General features: G+C 39.8%; 1 protein-coding gene across 4 annotated transcripts in view; it reads left to right on the top strand.

Moving 5' to 3' along the window:
• Nucleotides 1–17,863, top strand: part of FAM117B (family with sequence similarity 117 member B) — a 115,843-nt gene that overhangs the window by 55,746 nt on the left and 42,234 nt on the right. For all 4 annotated transcript variants that reach the window (XM_070070359.2, XM_089330035.1, XM_089330037.1 and 1 more), the window contains exon 2: nt 11,104–11,255. In XM_070070359.2, coding sequence (XP_069926460.2) covers nt 11,104–11,255 — 152 coding nt within the window. The remainder of the gene's footprint in view (nt 1–11,103; nt 11,256–17,863) is intronic.

Below are 17,863 nucleotides of genomic sequence, written 5' to 3'. Positions count from 1 at the left end.
TGTTCCTAAGCACAGGAAGGCTGGGACGTGCCTTAGAGATTAATTAACACATGCTACATAAGCTTCATTTCAGGCATGAATTAAAGTGCTGAGTTCAGTGTTAATGAACCAATATTATGTATTAAGTAAGGTGTTTTTAAACAGAAACACACGTTAAACACGGTTATGTATCGATCAGTTGATTGAAACGTTGTTCCACCACTCTTCTCATCAACATTTGGTACTATCAGACTTGTTTATTTCAGTCGTCTGAGCTGATGTGTGGTGGTTCATTGTGTGTTAAATATTGTTCTAAATCTTGATTGTGGTGGTGATTTAATGATTACATTTGTTTTTCAGAATCCATCAAATTGTACTTAACAAATGAGTCATTATATTGTATCTAGGCTATATCATGTGCTTAACAAAAAAAAGTTTACTTTTGTGATTTTTAAAATTTCTAAAAGAATCCTTTTGCTACCATGACCATAAGGTATGAGTTTGCTGATTAGTTTTTATTAGGATTAATTCTAATTAGATGCTTCCTTGCCTGTGTGAATTTTTATTTGTTACCTGTTAACATTCCATTGAAAATTGAATGGAGAAATTAACTGAAGAAAAATCATGGGAATCGCTTCTTGGCCTTTTGGCTAAGACTGAGCATAAAAAACATGGAAATAACCAAAGGATATAGGTAATTAGAAATAAAGTAAGAACGTATTTTTCCCCTAAATTTTCCCTTAGATTATAAGTAAGTTTTTAAAAATTAATTAATTTGAAAAGCAGAGTTAGAGGCAGAGGCAGAACCTACTATGCCACAGCATTGGCCCCAGGTTTCTCTGTTTCTTTCTGGAGACATTTTAGAAGTATATGAGAATGTGTGTATGTACAAGGAATTCAAGAGAGTAGGTGAAAGAAAAATAATTTTATAAGAATCTAATCATACATGTTCTTTAAAATCAAATACATTTATTTTTACTTAAATTTAATAAAGAAAAGCTATAATGAAACTGAAGAAACTTTTTTCAATGTTAGTTACCTCACTGGAAGAGTAAGAAAAGATATGTTTGGAGTTAACACTTTTTACTTTTTTTTTTGCCAGGTAGAGTTAGACAGTAAGAGAGAGAGAGACAGAGGGAAAGGTCTTCCTTCCATTGGTTCACCCCCCCAAAATGGCCTCCACGGCCAGTGCTGCACTGATTCGAAGCCAGGAGCGGGGTGCTTCCTCCTGGTCTCCCATGTGGGTACAGGGACTCAAGGACATGGGCCATCCTCCACTGCCTTCCCGGGCCACAGCAGAGAGCTGGACTGGAAGAGGAGCAACCGGGATTAGAACCCGGGGTGCTGGTGCCGCAGGCAGAGGATTAGCCAAGTGAGCCACAGCGCCGGCCTGGAGTTAACACTTTTAAAACACTAATGTATAAAGGAAATAGAAATTTACCAGCAACAATATATTATGGAGCTCAATACTTAAATATGAATAAAATAACATTTTTCATCTTACATCATCAGAAATTAATAAAATACACTATTCATAATGTGAGCAAGTAAGTACTCTTGTGAGGCTTTTGAAAAATTTGTTCTGGTAGAAGGTAGTTTGGTAGTACTTAAAATTTTAATTGATGTGTAAACTGTAGAGATAGCAATTTGATGTCCAGAAATTTTTTCACAAAGAATTAAGCATAAAGAGATCACCATTGAATGTGTTCATCAAAATGGGGTTGAATTGTGATATATCCATCCACTAGTTGTTAAAAATGCATGGGGCCAGCATTGTGGCACTGCCTGCAACATGGCATCCGTATGGGGTTCAAGTTCCAGCTTCTGATCCAACACCCTGCTAGTGACCTGGGAAGGCAGTGGAGGATGGGATGGCCAAAGTAATTGGACCCCTGCCACCCATCTGGGAGACCCAGATGGAGTTCCAGGCTCTTGGCTTTAGCCTAACTCAGCCCTATCTGTTATGAACATTTGGGTAGTGAACCAGCGGATGGATGATCTCTATCCAGGTGCATCTCTCTCTTTTCTCTAACTCTGCATTTCAAATAAATAAATACATCTTAAAAAAGGAAATAGTGTTGTGTTGTAGATTTATGTTTCTTGCCATGGAACTAGGTCCTTGACATGCTCATGTTTATTTCTTTCAACACTAAGTAATTGCATACCTTATAAACCTCTTTTATAAATCAGATTGAATGTGTAAGTGTAGACAGAGTTCTGGAACTAAATACTCATTAGAGTGGTTATCTCTGAGTGGTGACCTATTGGGAATTTTTTTTGTCCTATTATGTTTCTTCATACTGAATATTTATGATTTTTTTATCTTTGAAAAGCTTTTTTTCCTTTCTGAACAAATGAATATTTCTAATTTATCCTTTCTGCTTGTTGAGTTTGTAGATAATAGAAAACACAGCCTTTAAGCCAGTACCCAGTTAAGTTCTACAGATACCTAACACTTTCATAGCAAAGCCTGTGGAACCTTTGTAATGTAATACCTAGGGGCGATGGCTTAGGATGCACTGGTAGTGCTATTGAAGTTATCTGGGAACCAGTTGAACTGGTACTGTTAGTTGGAGAACTCTGAACTCTAGAGCCCAAGGCATTGACTGAAAATTTCAGTGCCACACCTTGTTGTATGTAGTTAACCTCTAAAGACTTAATTAAAAAAAAAAAAAAAAGTTACGAACCATTGTATTGATTTACTTTGAATTAATTTTGAAAAATTTATTAGACATATCTATCCTTGTTGATAGAAGACAGTAACATTATAAATCATTTTCTACATCTCAGATTCTTCTCATTTAGTGTAAATCATCTTTCTTAGTTAACCAAGAAAATTAATTTTGTCATTGGCCATTTAAGAGATACCTGCTATATGTCAGGTGTTGTCTTCATGATGGGGAAGGGGGAAATGAAATGACTGGTCTGCAGGGTTTCCCTGTGGTGGAGCATAGGAACAGTCAAGGGACCTTTTTAGTAAGCCATTCTGCCCAGCACGCAGGAGGGCTTTTGACCTAATGTTTATGAGTTTCTTGGGCTTGGGAAGGTTTTCCACAGAACATGGTATCGGAACTTAATTTTGAGAGATTAAGCATGAATTATCCAAGCCAAAGAAAGATTTTTACAGAGACAAAGACCTCAAAGGCACCCAGGGGCATGGCTTACGCTGGAACTGCAATTGGATAGGCCTGGTAGAAACTGCAGGAAGTGTAGGCTGATGCAGGTGATGGTGGAGAGCCAGATCATGAAGGGTCTTGTCAAGTGTCTTTCTCTTCCTCTGGGCTTCCTTGTAAATGCAGCCTTTGTGCACTTAGGCTGGGAATCTTTGAGTCATCTTGTCCTCTCCAAGGCTCTCTCCACTTCTGTAACCTCCCTCACAGGCACCAAATCCTGTCAGTTTGGGGAATTTGGATTGAAATGGAATAATGACAAGTTAGGTGGAGACTGTAGGTTCTTTGGGCAGGCTGTGACTTACTATTTCTTGGACTTAGCACTGGCGCAGAAGCCTTTGTAATGTTTAGGCTAATAGAAGGAAGTTCTAAAGAGAAAGTGTTTGGTAGTTTTACATGTGACCATGTTGACCATGTGTATCACTCCTGAATTTTCATTTCACTTTAATAACGTAATGATCATGGGAAGCCTTTTTGAAAAGTTAGCTCTTGGATGATTAAAAATCCTTAAAATTTGGGCTTGTTTTGTGGCACAGTGGGTCAAGCCTCTGCTTGCAGTGTTGGCATCCCATATCCCGGCTGTTCTGCTTTTGCTTAACTCCCTGCTAAGGTGCCTGGGAAAGGAGCAGAAAATGGCCCAAGTACTTGATCGCCTGCCACCCACCTGGGAGACCTCGATGGATTTCTGACTCCTGGTTTCTACCTGGCCCAGCCCTGGTTATTTGGGCCTTTTGGGGAATGAACCAACAAATGGAAGATCTCTGTCTCTTTCTCTCCCTTTCGCTGTTACTCTGCTTTTCAAATAAATAAATAATCATTTTAAAAAATAAATCCTTAAAATTGGAACCATTATTAAGATCTGTCTGATGAATGCCCTGGACAACAACTGAAACAGCAACAACTTGTAGTTACAGAAGAAAAGTGCCAGAAAAGTATCCGAATTGCTTTTAGCAACTTGATTTTAGTGAAAATAATCGGTTTACATAGTTGTGTGTGCATTTTTGCTCGTTGCAGAGAACACTCTTCTGTGGCTGTCCCAGAAGGAATTAACTTTTTAGTTAAAGGAAAAATCATAAACATTCATATTTATTGCTTTTCAGTTGGAGCAGTTAATAATATGGGTACTTTTTTTTTTTGAACTTATGGGTATGTACTACATTTTCTGTTCTGTTGAATCAAAGTATACTATCAAAGGAAAACTGTATATGGAGAGATGGCTAGCATTTGTAACAAATAGGCAATTGTTTTAGTGAAATAATTGTGCCATTTTGAAAGCAGATTATGTATCTGAGGCTTATCTGTGAAGCAGCTTTAATGATTATCAGCAACAGAGCTGCTGTAACTGTTGTCTTGGTAGAGTTGAGTCTTCTGTTATGTGGGTGACATAACTGCAACTGAACTTTTTTTTTTTTTAAGAATTCTTCCTTTTTTTTTTTTTTTTTTTGACAGAGTAGACAGTGAGAGAGACAGAGAGAAAGGTCTTCCTTTGCCGTTGGTTCACCCTCCAACAGCCACCGCGGCCAGCGCACCACACTGATCTGATGGCAGGAGCCAGGTGCTTCTCCTGGTCTCCCATGGGGTGCAGGGCCCAAGCACTTGGGCCATCCTCCACTGCACTCCCGGGCCACAGCAGAGAGCTGGCCTGGAAGAGGGGCAACCGGGACAGAATCCGGCACCCCGACCAGGACTAGAACCTGGGGTGCCGGCGCCGCAAGGCGGAGGATTAGCCTAGTGAGCCGCGGCACCGGCCTGCAACTGAACTTCTATGCTTCTAACTTTTGCAATACTCTGATTAACACAATAATGTAATGCAATCAGAAGAGATGTCAATAGTGTTTTTGTTTGTTTGTTTTGTTTTTTAAACAGGCAGAGTGGACAGTGAGAGAGAGAGACAGAGAGAAAGGTCTTCCTTTGCTGTTGGTTCACCCTCCGATGGCCGCTGCGGCCTGCGCGCCACACTGATCTGAAGCCAGGAGCCAGGTGCTTCTCCTGGTCTCCCATGCGGGTGCAGGGCCCAAAGACTTGGGCCATCCTCCACTGCACTCCCGGGCCACAGCAGAGAGCTGGCCTGGAAGAGGGGCAACCGGGACAGAATCCGGCGCCCCAACCGGGGCTAGAACCTGCTGTGCTGGCACCACAGGCGGAGGATTAGCCTATTAAGCCTCAGTGCCGGCCGAAAGTTCTTATAGATATATAAAGAGCAAGATATTTGCCATCATATGGAACTATAGTGATAGCAGTGCAATGTACTTTTTTAAATATTTGAAAGACTCTATTAGCATTAAGCTTGAATTGGCTGAGTTCATCCAGGGGTTCTCCCCCGCCCAACGTCAAAAAAGAGAGACATGAGGTGTTCTAGCTCAGAGACCATGACATAAAGGCATACTGTGATATCGTGTAAACTAGGAGTCAGCAGATTTTTTCTGTAATGGACCAAATAGTAAAATGTTAGACTTTGTAGGCTGAAAGATAAAATCAAAGACACTGTGTAGACACTTATATAACAAGTAAATTTTTATTCACTTTTAATTGGTGAAATTTTAAAATATAAATTTGAATATATGTTTTGTGATAGAGTTCTGTTGAGAAGAGGGAATTCTTTTTGGGAGAAAAACATTTTGCTGGGGCTGACATCATGGCAGAGTAGGTTAAGCTGCCACCTGCGATGCTCGCATCCCACATGGACACCAATTCAAGGCCTGGCTGCTCTGCTTCTCATCCAGCTCCCTGCTTATATGCCTGGGGAAGCAGCAGAAGGCCCAAATGCTTTGGCCCCTGTACCTGTGTGGGAGATCCAGAAGAAGCTCCTGGCTCTTGGCTTCAGTTTGGCTCAGCCCTGGCTAATGTGACCATTTGGGAAGTGAACCAGTGGATGGAAGATTGATTGCTCTCTCTCCCCACATCCTTCTCTCTCTCTCTCTGACTCTGCCTTTCAAATAAAATAAATAAATCTTCAAATATTTTACCTAAGTTTCATTCAAAATTATGTTCCATATCATTAAATCAAATGCAGTTATTTGTGAAAGCTGATTTGTGATGAGATTTTACATATTATCGTTGAATGCGATTTCTACCCCCATGAATAATATGTATGGCATAATGTTGACATTATGATTTGTAGTATGCTAAGCAGCAATGTGAAGCTATGAGAGGGCTGTATAAAGTCTTCATTGCATTTACTTAAATTCAATAGAACTTTATTTATGGACACTGAAATTTGAATTTGATTTTTACCTTTTTTTTAAGATTTATTTATTTATTTGAAAGGCAGAGTTACAGAGAGGCAGAGACACAGAGAGGGAGAGGGAGAGGTCTTCCATTTACTGGTTCACTCCCAGGATGGTTGCAATGGCCGGAGCTGCGCTGATCTAAAGCCAGGAGCCAGGAGCTTCTTCTGGGTCTCCCACGTGGGTGCAGGGGCCCAGCACTTAGACCATCCTTCTACTGCAGGACGTACTTTGCTTCTGTCATGGATAGAATTTTGATAGGCATGAAATTGAAGTAAATCTCCAAACTCTGTGTGTGTGTGTGTGTGCATGCGCGTGCCAGAGGGAAACAAACCAAATATAGTGGGAAAAAAACACACAGAAACATGTATTCAAATCTTAGTATTACCATTAACTAGTTTTTTGTCAGCAGACAAATCACTTCTCCATGTGTCAGTTTACCACTTGCCTCCACCCTAGACCTGAGGCGCCCTATTTTGAGGATAATGTGTGTTTCAAAGGATTTGTTGCTGCCAAATGATAGACAGATATGAAGAGATACTGATGATTAGATTAGGAGCTGAGCTCTGAAGTTCCATTGAACTCCAACATTCTGCAATTGGTGTGTGTTTACATTTGATATTAAATATATTCTCTCCATTTTCCCTTTTTTTCCTTTTTGACTAATAAATGTCTCACTTATCTGTAGCTTTCCTTCTCATGAACTCTTCTGTCTCTTCTTTGTGTTCTTTGGTCACTTCTCAAGGCTTGCCCTCTCTTCCTTTCTCTAGTCTTTCTCACAGCCACCAGGTCACTTTGATTCGCTGCTTGAGGAAGGTGCTGATGGTAATTCTGAAAACACACAGCCCCACCCATTTAGGGTTACCATCATTAAGGGCATATGACAAGATCAAAACACAGCTTAGAGACTGGAGAGCGTTAGGGGACGGTTACTAACATGTAGCAGTTTGGGGCTGATTATTGCGTATGTTCATGATATTTTCAGAGCTTGTGTCAAAGGTTAACTACTACTCCCTAGACTGAAAGAGTCCTGATTTTTTTCAGTTCTTACTCCAGTCATCCGCTTTCCAGTTCTCATGTTGTTACCTAGTACTTAGGGACTTTAAGTCCCTAAGTTGTTTACTGTTGTCTTTTTTTGTGGTAAATGTTTATTTACACTCACCTCTAGTTTATTACTCTATTTGCTTGTCAGTTCTGCTTCTTATACCCCATTCCTCTTAAGTTTTAATTACCTACCTTTTGTGGTACCTTCTCTTAAGTACTTTTCAGAATGTTTTTGCTTGATAACTTCATTCTCAGTCTTTGAGAATGAAAGTTTTATCCTTGTTTTTTTTTTAATATTTATTTATTTGAAAGGTAGAGTTACAGAGAGAGAGATGGAAGGAAGGAGGGAAGGAGGGACGGAGGGACGGAGGGGGAGAGAGAGAGAGAGGAGAGAGATCTTCTACTCGCTGGTTCACTTCTTAAGTACCTATAATAGCTGGGGCTGGGCCAGGCTGATGCTAGGAACTTCATTCATGTCTCCCACATGGATGTCAGAGGCTCAAGCACCTGGGCAATCTGCTGCCTTCCTAGGCACATTAGCGGGGAGCTGGATTAGAAATGGAGCAGCCAGGACTTGAACCAGCGGCCATATAGGATGCCTGTGTTGCAGATCATGGCTCAACCCTCTTCACCACAACGCTGAACCCTATCCTTAGTATTGAATAATAGTATCAAATTCTAGATCGATAGTTACCGCCTTGCTACTTGAAGTTCTTCAGTATCTTCTGCCATTTACTATTACTGATGAAAATTATTGATCCTTTTCTTTGATTGATCCTTGCTTTGATTTTTTTCTTTGTATCTTTAGAGTTCTGCAGTTTCATCACAATGTGCCTGTACTCTGCTTTATTCAGAAGATTCTTATCTTTCATCAGTTCTGGAAAATAATCCTATCTTTGAATACTCTTTTTTTTTTTCTTGAAATTCTACATATGTTATCAGAACTATATCATTAATTCTGTCTTACATGTCTGCTAAATTCCTTTCATTATTTTTCATCTTTGCACTCCTTTTTTGAGTACTTTGTATCTTATCTCAGCTTGCTAGTTCTATTGTGTTTAGCTATTGAATTTTATAGTATTTAAACTATTTTTGTTTAATATATTTATTTCAGAAGTCCTGTTTTTGCTTTCTTTTTCAAATCTATTAAATCTTTTTTCCATTAGGACTACTTAGCTACTTCCTTAGGGTTTCATTTAGATGTTGCCTTCTTAAAGTTAGACTGAAGATATGTACAACTCAGATTTCTGGACTGATTTATAGGATTCAGTAAAGATTGGTTGTTAATTCTTAAATGGGAGTTATATAATAAGAGCTGTGATTTAGGTAAGTTTGCAGCAAGAGTTTTTTTGAACATACATGTTTGAGCCTATGATAAAATTTTTTAGGAAGCAGATTAAATTATTATACCTATGTACTAAATAACTGTTAAGATGATAGTGTCATGGGATCTGCTATCCAAATAAGAGCCAATTTAGTACATGTTTGACAAGCTTTTTTTTTTTTTCATTCACTGAGAATAGTGAACATAATTATCATTTAAAACAATTTTTTTTGAAGAATGCTGATTCCATGTGCTGACAATTTGCAGTTAGGAGCAGTGTTTAAACATATTATTTGATTATCTAAAGTTCCGTATAATGAAATTTTCAATGAGTGTTTTGGCACTCACTAAACTTACATATTAAAAATTACCATATTCTACTTTGAATTAAGCTATGTTATTGCCTTAACTCCTCCAGTTACTTGTTTATTGTTTGAGGGTATTATCTCATCTTTGTGTTCCTTATAGAATTTTGCACATAGTCTTTAAAAATTGTTTATATATAGAATTGAAATCTTTTATATTAGTCAATAGACATACATAATAGAATAGATAGATGGAAAAGGGGAAATTGGAGTGAGAAGTGCTTTTTTCCCATTTATTTTTCTGACAGGCTGTATTTACTCAGTAGTATGCATTGTTTCTTCCACATCACTTCTAATTTCCATTACTTCTAGTTTTTATTTTTAGTTTATCTTTAAATATATATCTTGTTGCTTGAGATGAGAGTTTTGCATATGTGACTTCCATCATTATTTTTATTCTTAAATATGATTTAATACTCTTCTCCATTTCTGAACATCACAACACCAAGATTTTGCTGCTTAGGATCTCTCTGCAGAGACTATAGAGAATGCAAAGGCTGTGGTTTTTACCCCCTCTTATTTTTGTGTGTGTAAGTGTAAATGTAGTACATATCAGTATATATTGATACACACATCAATATATAATGCAATGTATATCACCAAAGAGAACACATGGATTAAAGAAATACAAAATTTGGTATCATTTCCAAGCTTAAATGGTAAAAATAAAAATTACAAAAGGAGCTGCATACCCTAAATGTTTCATGTGAAATAACAAGCATATTTTAAAATGTAAATTAATATCCAGTTTCTCTGGTCTTGTCATATCACATTAGGCGATTAAAGCTCTTAGGGCATAGTTAATATAACTTATTGCAATCTAGTCATTGTAACAGATGGCACTAAGATATGTCCTATGGAGCTCATTAAAATGGAATTTTACCTGAACTTTATCTTAGCTGCCTTATATTCATTTTGGTATACATGGGGATATAGTGATAACAGATATTTTACTTACCTCACTTTAAAACCAAAATGAACATTTTTTGCATGGACAGATACAGGTTTATATTATTTTCAGTTTTTTATAAAGATAATTGTGTATTCACATATTAGTATAAGAAATAATAGATCTTTTGTACATTTTTCTCATTTTCCCCAGAAATAACTCTTTACACAACTGTAGTACAGTATTACATCCAGGGTATTGACATTGTTACGATCTGATCTCACTCAGATTTCTTCAGTTTTAGTTATAATTCTTTGTGTGTGTTGAATTCTGTGCTGTTTCATCTCCTGTGAAAATTCATGTCTCTATCACCATAGTCAAGATGTTGAAGAGTTCCACTTCCACAGGGATCCTCCTGTGGTACTCTGTGTAATACCACCTGCCTGTCTCTTCTCAGCTTTCCTTTCTTTACTCAGACCCTTGGCAACCACTGATCTTTTCTCCATTGCAAAAATACTGTGTGAATGAAATTAAAGTATATCAACTTTGGGGATTGACTTATTTTTTAAGGTTTAATTTTTTCATTCAAAAGGCAAAGATAAAGACACACGTGCACACAGATCTTCCATCTAGTGGTTCACATCCCAGATTTCACACAGATATTTCACTTGCTGGTTCACACCACAAATGCCTGCAAGAACCAGGGCTGGGCCAGGACAAAGCCAAGAGCCGGAACTCATTCCAGGTCTCACAGGTTGGTGGCAGGAGCCCAGCCAGGGGAGCCATACATTGCTGCTTCCCAGAGTGCACATTAGCAGGAAGCTGGAATTGGCAGTGGAAATGAGACTCAGACCAGGCACTCTGATGAGGGATGCTGACATCCTAAGCAGCATCTTAAGTGCTGAGCTAAATGCCTGCCCATAACAAAATTAATTTTACACATTTTTAATTTTCATTTTTTTCTTATTCATTGTATCAATAGCTATTTTTATGTCTTATTTTTGTATATTTAAGTTAGAGGACTTCTACATGGTTTAAAACTTAGTTTCTACTCTGTTTCCTTTATAATCTATTTTTTTGGTAAATATCTTTGTCTTAAATCCAGGTGACAAAACACGACCACCTTCATCAAGCCCTTCTAGTATTATCCGACGCACTTCCTCCCTGGATACACTTGCTGCTCCGTACCTTGCTGGACACTGGCCTCGTGATAGTCACGGGCAAGCTGCACCTTGCATGAGGGACAAAGCTACACAGGTAGGTTCATATATAATTCTTATCCTTAAATATTTTATCCTGAACCATTTCTCATGATATTACTTCTTCAAATTTTTGGAACACTAATGTATATTAGAACTTCCTGTGAAACTTATCAAAATGCAGGTTCCCAGGCATAACCTCAAGATTTCCTTCCTTCCTTCCTTCCTCTTTCCCTCCTTCTCTCTTCCTTCTTCTTTCCCTCCCCCATTCCTCCCTCCCTCCCTCCGATCCTTCCTCCATCCATCCATCCATCCATCCAAAAGTCAGAGTTACAACAAGAGAGACAGAGATCTTCCATCCTCTTTTTCACTCCCTAGATGGCTGCAGTGGCCAGGTCTAGGCAAGGCTGGAGCCAGGATCTCCCAAGTGGGTCGCAGGGAACCAGGTACTTGGGCCATCTTCCGTTTCTTTCCCAGTCCATTAGCGAGGAGCTGAATCAGAAGTGGAGCAACTGAGACATGATGAACTGGTACCCATATGGGATGCTGACATTGCAGGCAGTGGCTTTACCCCACCAGCCCCATGACCTCCAGATACTCTAAAGCAGGTCTTGGCTGGAGCCTGGGAATATGCATTTTAAACTATCCAAAAGTAGTTCAGATACATACAGAGATAATCTGGATATACTTTTACTTAGTCTTCACTAGTTCTGAACAACATGATATATTTAACATACAGAATTTGAACTTTAACGTGTCTAAGAGTAGGATTACTTACCATCTAAGCTTACATTTTTCCACCAAAAACCTTCATGTGTTGGGAGGTGCGGACTTCATTAAATTGCTGATAGAATCTATCAATATTCTGAAAAAGGGACCCTGGAGGAAAGTTTTATACTGTTAAACTTATGAAGTTTTTTTTTTCTTAAGATTTATTTGAGAGACAGAGTTACAGAAACAGGAAGAGACATAGAGGGAGGTCTCCCCTCTGCTGGTTCACTCCCCAAATGACTGCAACAGCCAGAGCTGAGCCCATCCAAAGCCAGAAGCCAGGAGCTGCTTCCAAATCTCCCTCATGGGTCCAGGAGCCCAAAGACTTGGGCCATCTTCTGCTTTCCCAGATGTATTAGCAGGGAACTGGATTAGAAGTGGAGCAGCTGGGACTGAAACCAGCTCCCGTATAGGAAGCTGGCATTGCAGGCAGCCGTTTCACCTGCCAAGCCACAACACCTGCCTTTGTTCTAATATCCCTGAAACCATCCTACAGTGAAGTCAGATGCTTGGGATTTGAGATTAGCTTTCGGCTTATTGTTCAGTGGCAACCATAGAAATGAAAACTTAGTATGTGTACTTAGCAAAGATAATGAATCTTTTCTGAAATGTCAGCTTTTTAAACCAAAGAGTTCTGTAGAACACTACAATGATTTAAATTCTGCAATTATTCAAAAATCTGTACTGTTGCTGTCCTTACAGCAAGTAGTATGGAAAATGAGTACAGGCTCCACTTGTTTTCTGCTTAATCCACATGTCATTTTAAATTTGTGTGCATTTATTTCCTTGAATATTTCTATAGTGCTCTTACTTTCCCTTGCAGTTTTGGATTCAGGGGGTTCAGATCTTTTGTCATATTAATGAGAATATGCTGGGGATGGCACTGTGGCACAGCAGGTTAACACCCTGGCCTGAAGGGCCGGCATTCCATCTGGGCACCGGTTCGAGACCTGGCTGTTCCACTTCCCATCCAGCTCTCTGTATGGCCTGGGAACGCAGTAGAAGATGGCTCAAGTTTTTGGGCCCCTGCACCCATGTGGGAGACCTGGAAGAAGCTCCTGGCGCCAAGCTTCAGATTGGTGCAGCTCTGGCCATTGCAGCCATCTGGGGAGTGAACCATCGGATGGAAGACCTCTCTCTCTTTCTCTCTCTCTGTCTCTGCCTCTCCTCTCTCTCTCTGCCTCTCCTCTCTCTGTATAACTCTGACTTTCAAATAAGTAAATAAATCTTTAAAAAATAAGAATATGCTATCATACAAGCTATTGGGAGCCCCATTATCTGTGGAAGCAGTTCAGTAAATCTTTTTTTAGCAAGTTGCTATGCTTAACTTTGACTGTTTCGAGGTAAAAGATAAGCTGCACCCTCTTTTCACATTTTTCTAAATGTCTTCCAGATTGGTAATATGAAAAGATACAAATACAGAAAGAATTTATGATGATCACACTGTTGATCTGACTTGTGAATTTCCTGTGTAGAATCTCTAAAGAATAGTGCAGTGATAGCTAGGCGTTCCAGTCTTTCAGTTGTATCACGGGCCTCCTTTGTCAACTGAATTTGTCATGAACATAGTTAATTAAAGTTTCAAATTTCTTATTGGCAGATAACTACCCATTGTATGCTAGTTAAGTCAGTTGAAAAAATTGTGGTAAACTTTATGTAACTCAAATTCGTCATTTTGACTGTTTAAAAATAGGTAATTTAGTGGAATTGATTACATTCATACTGTTGAGCAACCATCGATACTATTTCCAGAACTTTTTCATTACTCCCCAAAATAAGTAGAAACTGAACCCCCATCATCCCTCATCCCTTTCCCTTATCCCCTAGTAACCACTATTCTGCTTTCTGTTATCATGAATTTACCTATTCTAGATATTTCATATAAGTGGAGTCATGTAATAAATGCTCTCCTGTCTGTGACTCATTTTACGTACCATAATATTTTCAAAGTTCATCTGTTATAACTTCATTTCTTTTAATGGCTGAATAGTATTCCATTGGATGCACAGCCTCCTTTTGTTGGTCTGTTGATGATTATTTGTATTGTGTCCACCCTTCTGGCTCTTGGGAGTAGTGCTGCAGTGAAGACTGGCATGCATGTATCTGTAAGAATCCCTGTTTTCAGTGCTTTCTGATGGGTATTAGGAATGGGATTGCTGGGTCATTTAGCATTTAGACTGGAGGAACTGCCAAACTGTTTTCCTCAACAGCTGCACATGTACATCCCTATCAGCAGTTTGAGGTTTCTAGTGTCTCTTCATTGTTGTCAACATTGCTGTTTTCCCTTTTTATTTTCTAAAAATGATTTATATTATTTATCTGAAAGAGTGACAGAAAGATGGAGAAACAGAGAATGAGATCTTCCAACCACTTGTGTACTTCCCTAATGGCCAAAAAGGCCAGGTCTGGGCAAGGCCAAAGCCAGAAGTCACAGACTCCATCCAGGTATCTGATATGGATGGCAGGAGCCCAACTATTTGGACTATTGTCCACTGCTTTCCTAGGTTCATTAGCAGGGAGCCAGTGCCTCTGGGACTCTTAACTGGTGCTCCATTATAGGATGCCCCTCCCTCCCTCCCCTCCCTCCCTTCCCCCCTCCCTTCCCTCCTCCCTTCCCCCCTCCCTTCCCTCCTTCCTTCCCTCCTTCCTTCCCTCCCTCCCTCCCTCTCTCTCTCCCTCCCTCCCTCCCTCCCTCCCTCCCTCCCTTCCTTCCTTCCTTCCTTCCTTCCTTTTACCGTTGGTTCACCCTCCAATGGCCGCTGCGGCCGGCGCACCGCGCTGATCCGAAGGCAGGAGCCAGGTGCTTCTCCTGGTCTCCCATGGGGTGCAGGGCCCAAGGACTTGGGCCATCCTCCACTGCCTGCCCGGGCCATAGCAGAGAGCTGGCCTGGAAGAGGGGCAACCAGGACAGAATCCAGCACCCTGACTGGGACTAGAACCCGGTGTGCCGGTGCCACAGGCGGAGGATTAGCCTATTGAGCCGCAGCACTGGCCTAGATATTTACTATTGATTGATGTTTCTGTCCTTTGATTTTTCATGTTAGATCAGTTTCCCTAGGCCAGTGACTCCATACATTGTTCTTCAAACAGGTTGGGTTGTAGGGTAACAAATAGGGCATTACCTGTGGAGTGCTTTGAAACAAGTAACTTCTTGATTGTGTAGGTAATGCCTATTTTCTTTTTTTTTCTTCATATTCTTTACTTTTTACCCCAGAAACCTTTTATTTAAAGTATACAAACTTCATGCATTTCATAAATACAGGAACATAGTGATTCTTCCCATCCTACCTGCCCTGCCACCCTTCTTCCTCCTCCCTCTCCTATTCCCATTCTTATTTTTTACTAAGATCTATTTTCAATTAACTTTATACACATAAGTCTAACTCTATACTAAGTAAAGAGTCCAACAAATAGTGTGGGGGGGGGGGGAAAACCAGTTCCTCAACAGTTGAGACAAGAGCTATTAAAAGTCATCATCTCAAACTGTCAATTTTACTTCTATAGATTACCTTTTAGGTGCGCTATTGGTTACCATAGATCAGGGAGAACATATGGTATTTGTCCTTTTGGGACTGGCTTATTTCACTAAGTATGATGTTTTCCAGTTACATCCATTTTGTTGGAAACGACAGGATTTAATTTCTTTTTAACAACTGTGTAGTATTCCATGATGTGCGTATCCCATAATTTCTTTATCCAGTCTTCAATTAACAGACATTTGGGTTGATTCCATATTTTAGCTATTGAGCTTCAATAAACATGGGGGTACAGATAACTCTTTCATATGCTTATTTTATTTCCCTTTTGTAAATTCCCAGGAGTAGGATGGCTGGGTCATATGGTAGATTTACATTCAGATTTTTGAGGTATCTCCATACTGTCTTTCATAGTGGCTTTACCAGTTTACATTCGCACCAACAGTGGATTAGGGTACCTTTTCCCCCACATCTTCACCAGCATTTATTGTTTTTTGATTTGTGAATGAAAGCCATTCTAACTGAGGTGAGGTGAAGCCTCATTGTGGTTTTGATTTGCATTTCCCTAAGAGCTAGGGATCCTGAGCATTTTTTCATGTGTCTGTTAGCCATTTGGATTTCCTCTTTTGAAAAATGTCTGTTTAAGTCCTTTGCCCATTTCTTAACTGGGTTGCTTGTTACATTGTTGATGAGTTTCTTGAGCTCTTTATATATTCTGGTTATTGATCCTTTATCAGTTGCGTAGTTTACAAATAATTTCTCCCATTCTGTCAGGTGCCTCTTTACTATGCTGAGTGTTGCTTTTGTAGTACAGAAGCTTCTCAATTTGATATAATCCTTTTTGTCAATTTTGGCTTTGATTGGCTATGCAATCAACAAAGAACTCTTTGCCTATGCCAATGTCTTGCAGGTTTTCTCAAAGTTCTCTAATAATTTGATGGTATTGGGTCATATATTTAGGTCTTTGATCCATTTTGAGTGGATTTTTGTAGAAGGTGTAAGGTAGGGGTCTTGCTTCATACCTCTGCTTGTAGAGATTCAGTTTTCCCAGGACCATTTGTTGAAGACCGTCCTTGCTCTCGGGGTTGATTTTAGCTCCTTTGTCAAAGATAAGTTTAACTAGTAGTGAAAAATTCTTCCAGTTTCTGTTTGTTATGGAAGGTCTTTATTTCACCTTCACTCATAAATGAGAGCTTTGCAGGGTACAGTATTCTTGGTTGGCATTTTTTCTCTTAAGACTTGGAATGTATCTCGCCATTCCCTTCTAGCTTGTAAGGTTTCTGTTGAGAAGCCAGCTATAAGTCTAATTGGAGATCCTCTGAAAGTAACCTGGTATTTCTCTTGTGCACATTTTATAATCTTTCTTTGTTTTACTGTGGAGAAGTGGCTACAGTGTGTCATGGAGAAGATCTTTGCTGGTCATGTGTATTAGAAGTTCTATTTGCAGGCCGGCACCATGGCCCACTTGGTTAATCCTCTGCCTGTGGCACTGGCATCCCATGTGGGCGCCTGGTTCTAGTCCTGGTTGCTCCTCTTCCAGAACTCCTAAGACCTGTATTTGGATTGTTTGATAAATCTCCAACACTATTTTTTAATTTTCTAATTCTTTTTTTTTTTTTTTTTTGGTCTGACTATAAAATTTCCAGCAATTTGTCTTCTTCTTTTTTTTTTTTTTTTTTTGACAGGCAGAGTGGACAGTGAGAGAGAGAGACAGAGAGAAAGGTCTTCCTTTTGCCGTTGGTTCACCCTCCAATGGCCGCCGCGGCCGGCGCGCTGCGGCCGGCGCACCGCGCTGATCCGATGGCAGGAGCCAGGAGCCAGGTGCTTTTCCTGGTCTCCCATGGGGTGCAGGGCCCAAGCACCTGGGCCATCCTCCACTGCACTCCCTGGCCACAGCAGAGAGCTGGCCTGGAAGAGGGGCAACCGGGACAGAATCCAGTGCCCCGACTGGGACTAGAACCCGGTGTGCCGGCGCCGCTAGGCGGAGGATTAGCCTAGTGAGCCGCGGCGCCGGCCTGCAATTTGTCTTCTAACTCAGATATCCTTTCTTATGCCTCACTGAGTCTGTTGTTAAGACTTTCTACCACATTTTTATTTGATCTGTTGAATTCTTCATTTCTAATATTTCATTTTGATTTCTCTTTAAAATATCAATATAATGGGAAAAATTTTTATTCATGTCATGTAATGATTTATTTAATTCATAGATTTGCTTCTGGTTACTTCTCGTAATCCTACGATCAAGTTTTTGAATTCTGTTTCTGGCATTTCTTCAATCTCTTCATCTTCACATTCTAGTATCGAAGTGTTGTAGTGTTCCTTTGTGGGCATTATGTTGTCTTCCTTATTCTTGTTTCTTGAATTCCTTCATTTATTTTTAAGTGTTCATGGAGATACTTGTTGGTTTATTTATTTATTT

The sequence above is a fragment of the Oryctolagus cuniculus genome, chromosome 3, assembly GCF_051225735.1.
Source record: "Oryctolagus cuniculus isolate XC-2025 breed Fujian yellow rabbit chromosome 3, ASM5122573v1, whole genome shotgun sequence".
Lineage (NCBI taxonomy): Eukaryota > Metazoa > Chordata > Mammalia > Lagomorpha > Leporidae > Oryctolagus > Oryctolagus cuniculus.
The sequence above is the reverse complement of the archived record's forward strand: the minus strand, read 5'-3'. Positions and strand labels throughout refer to the sequence as shown.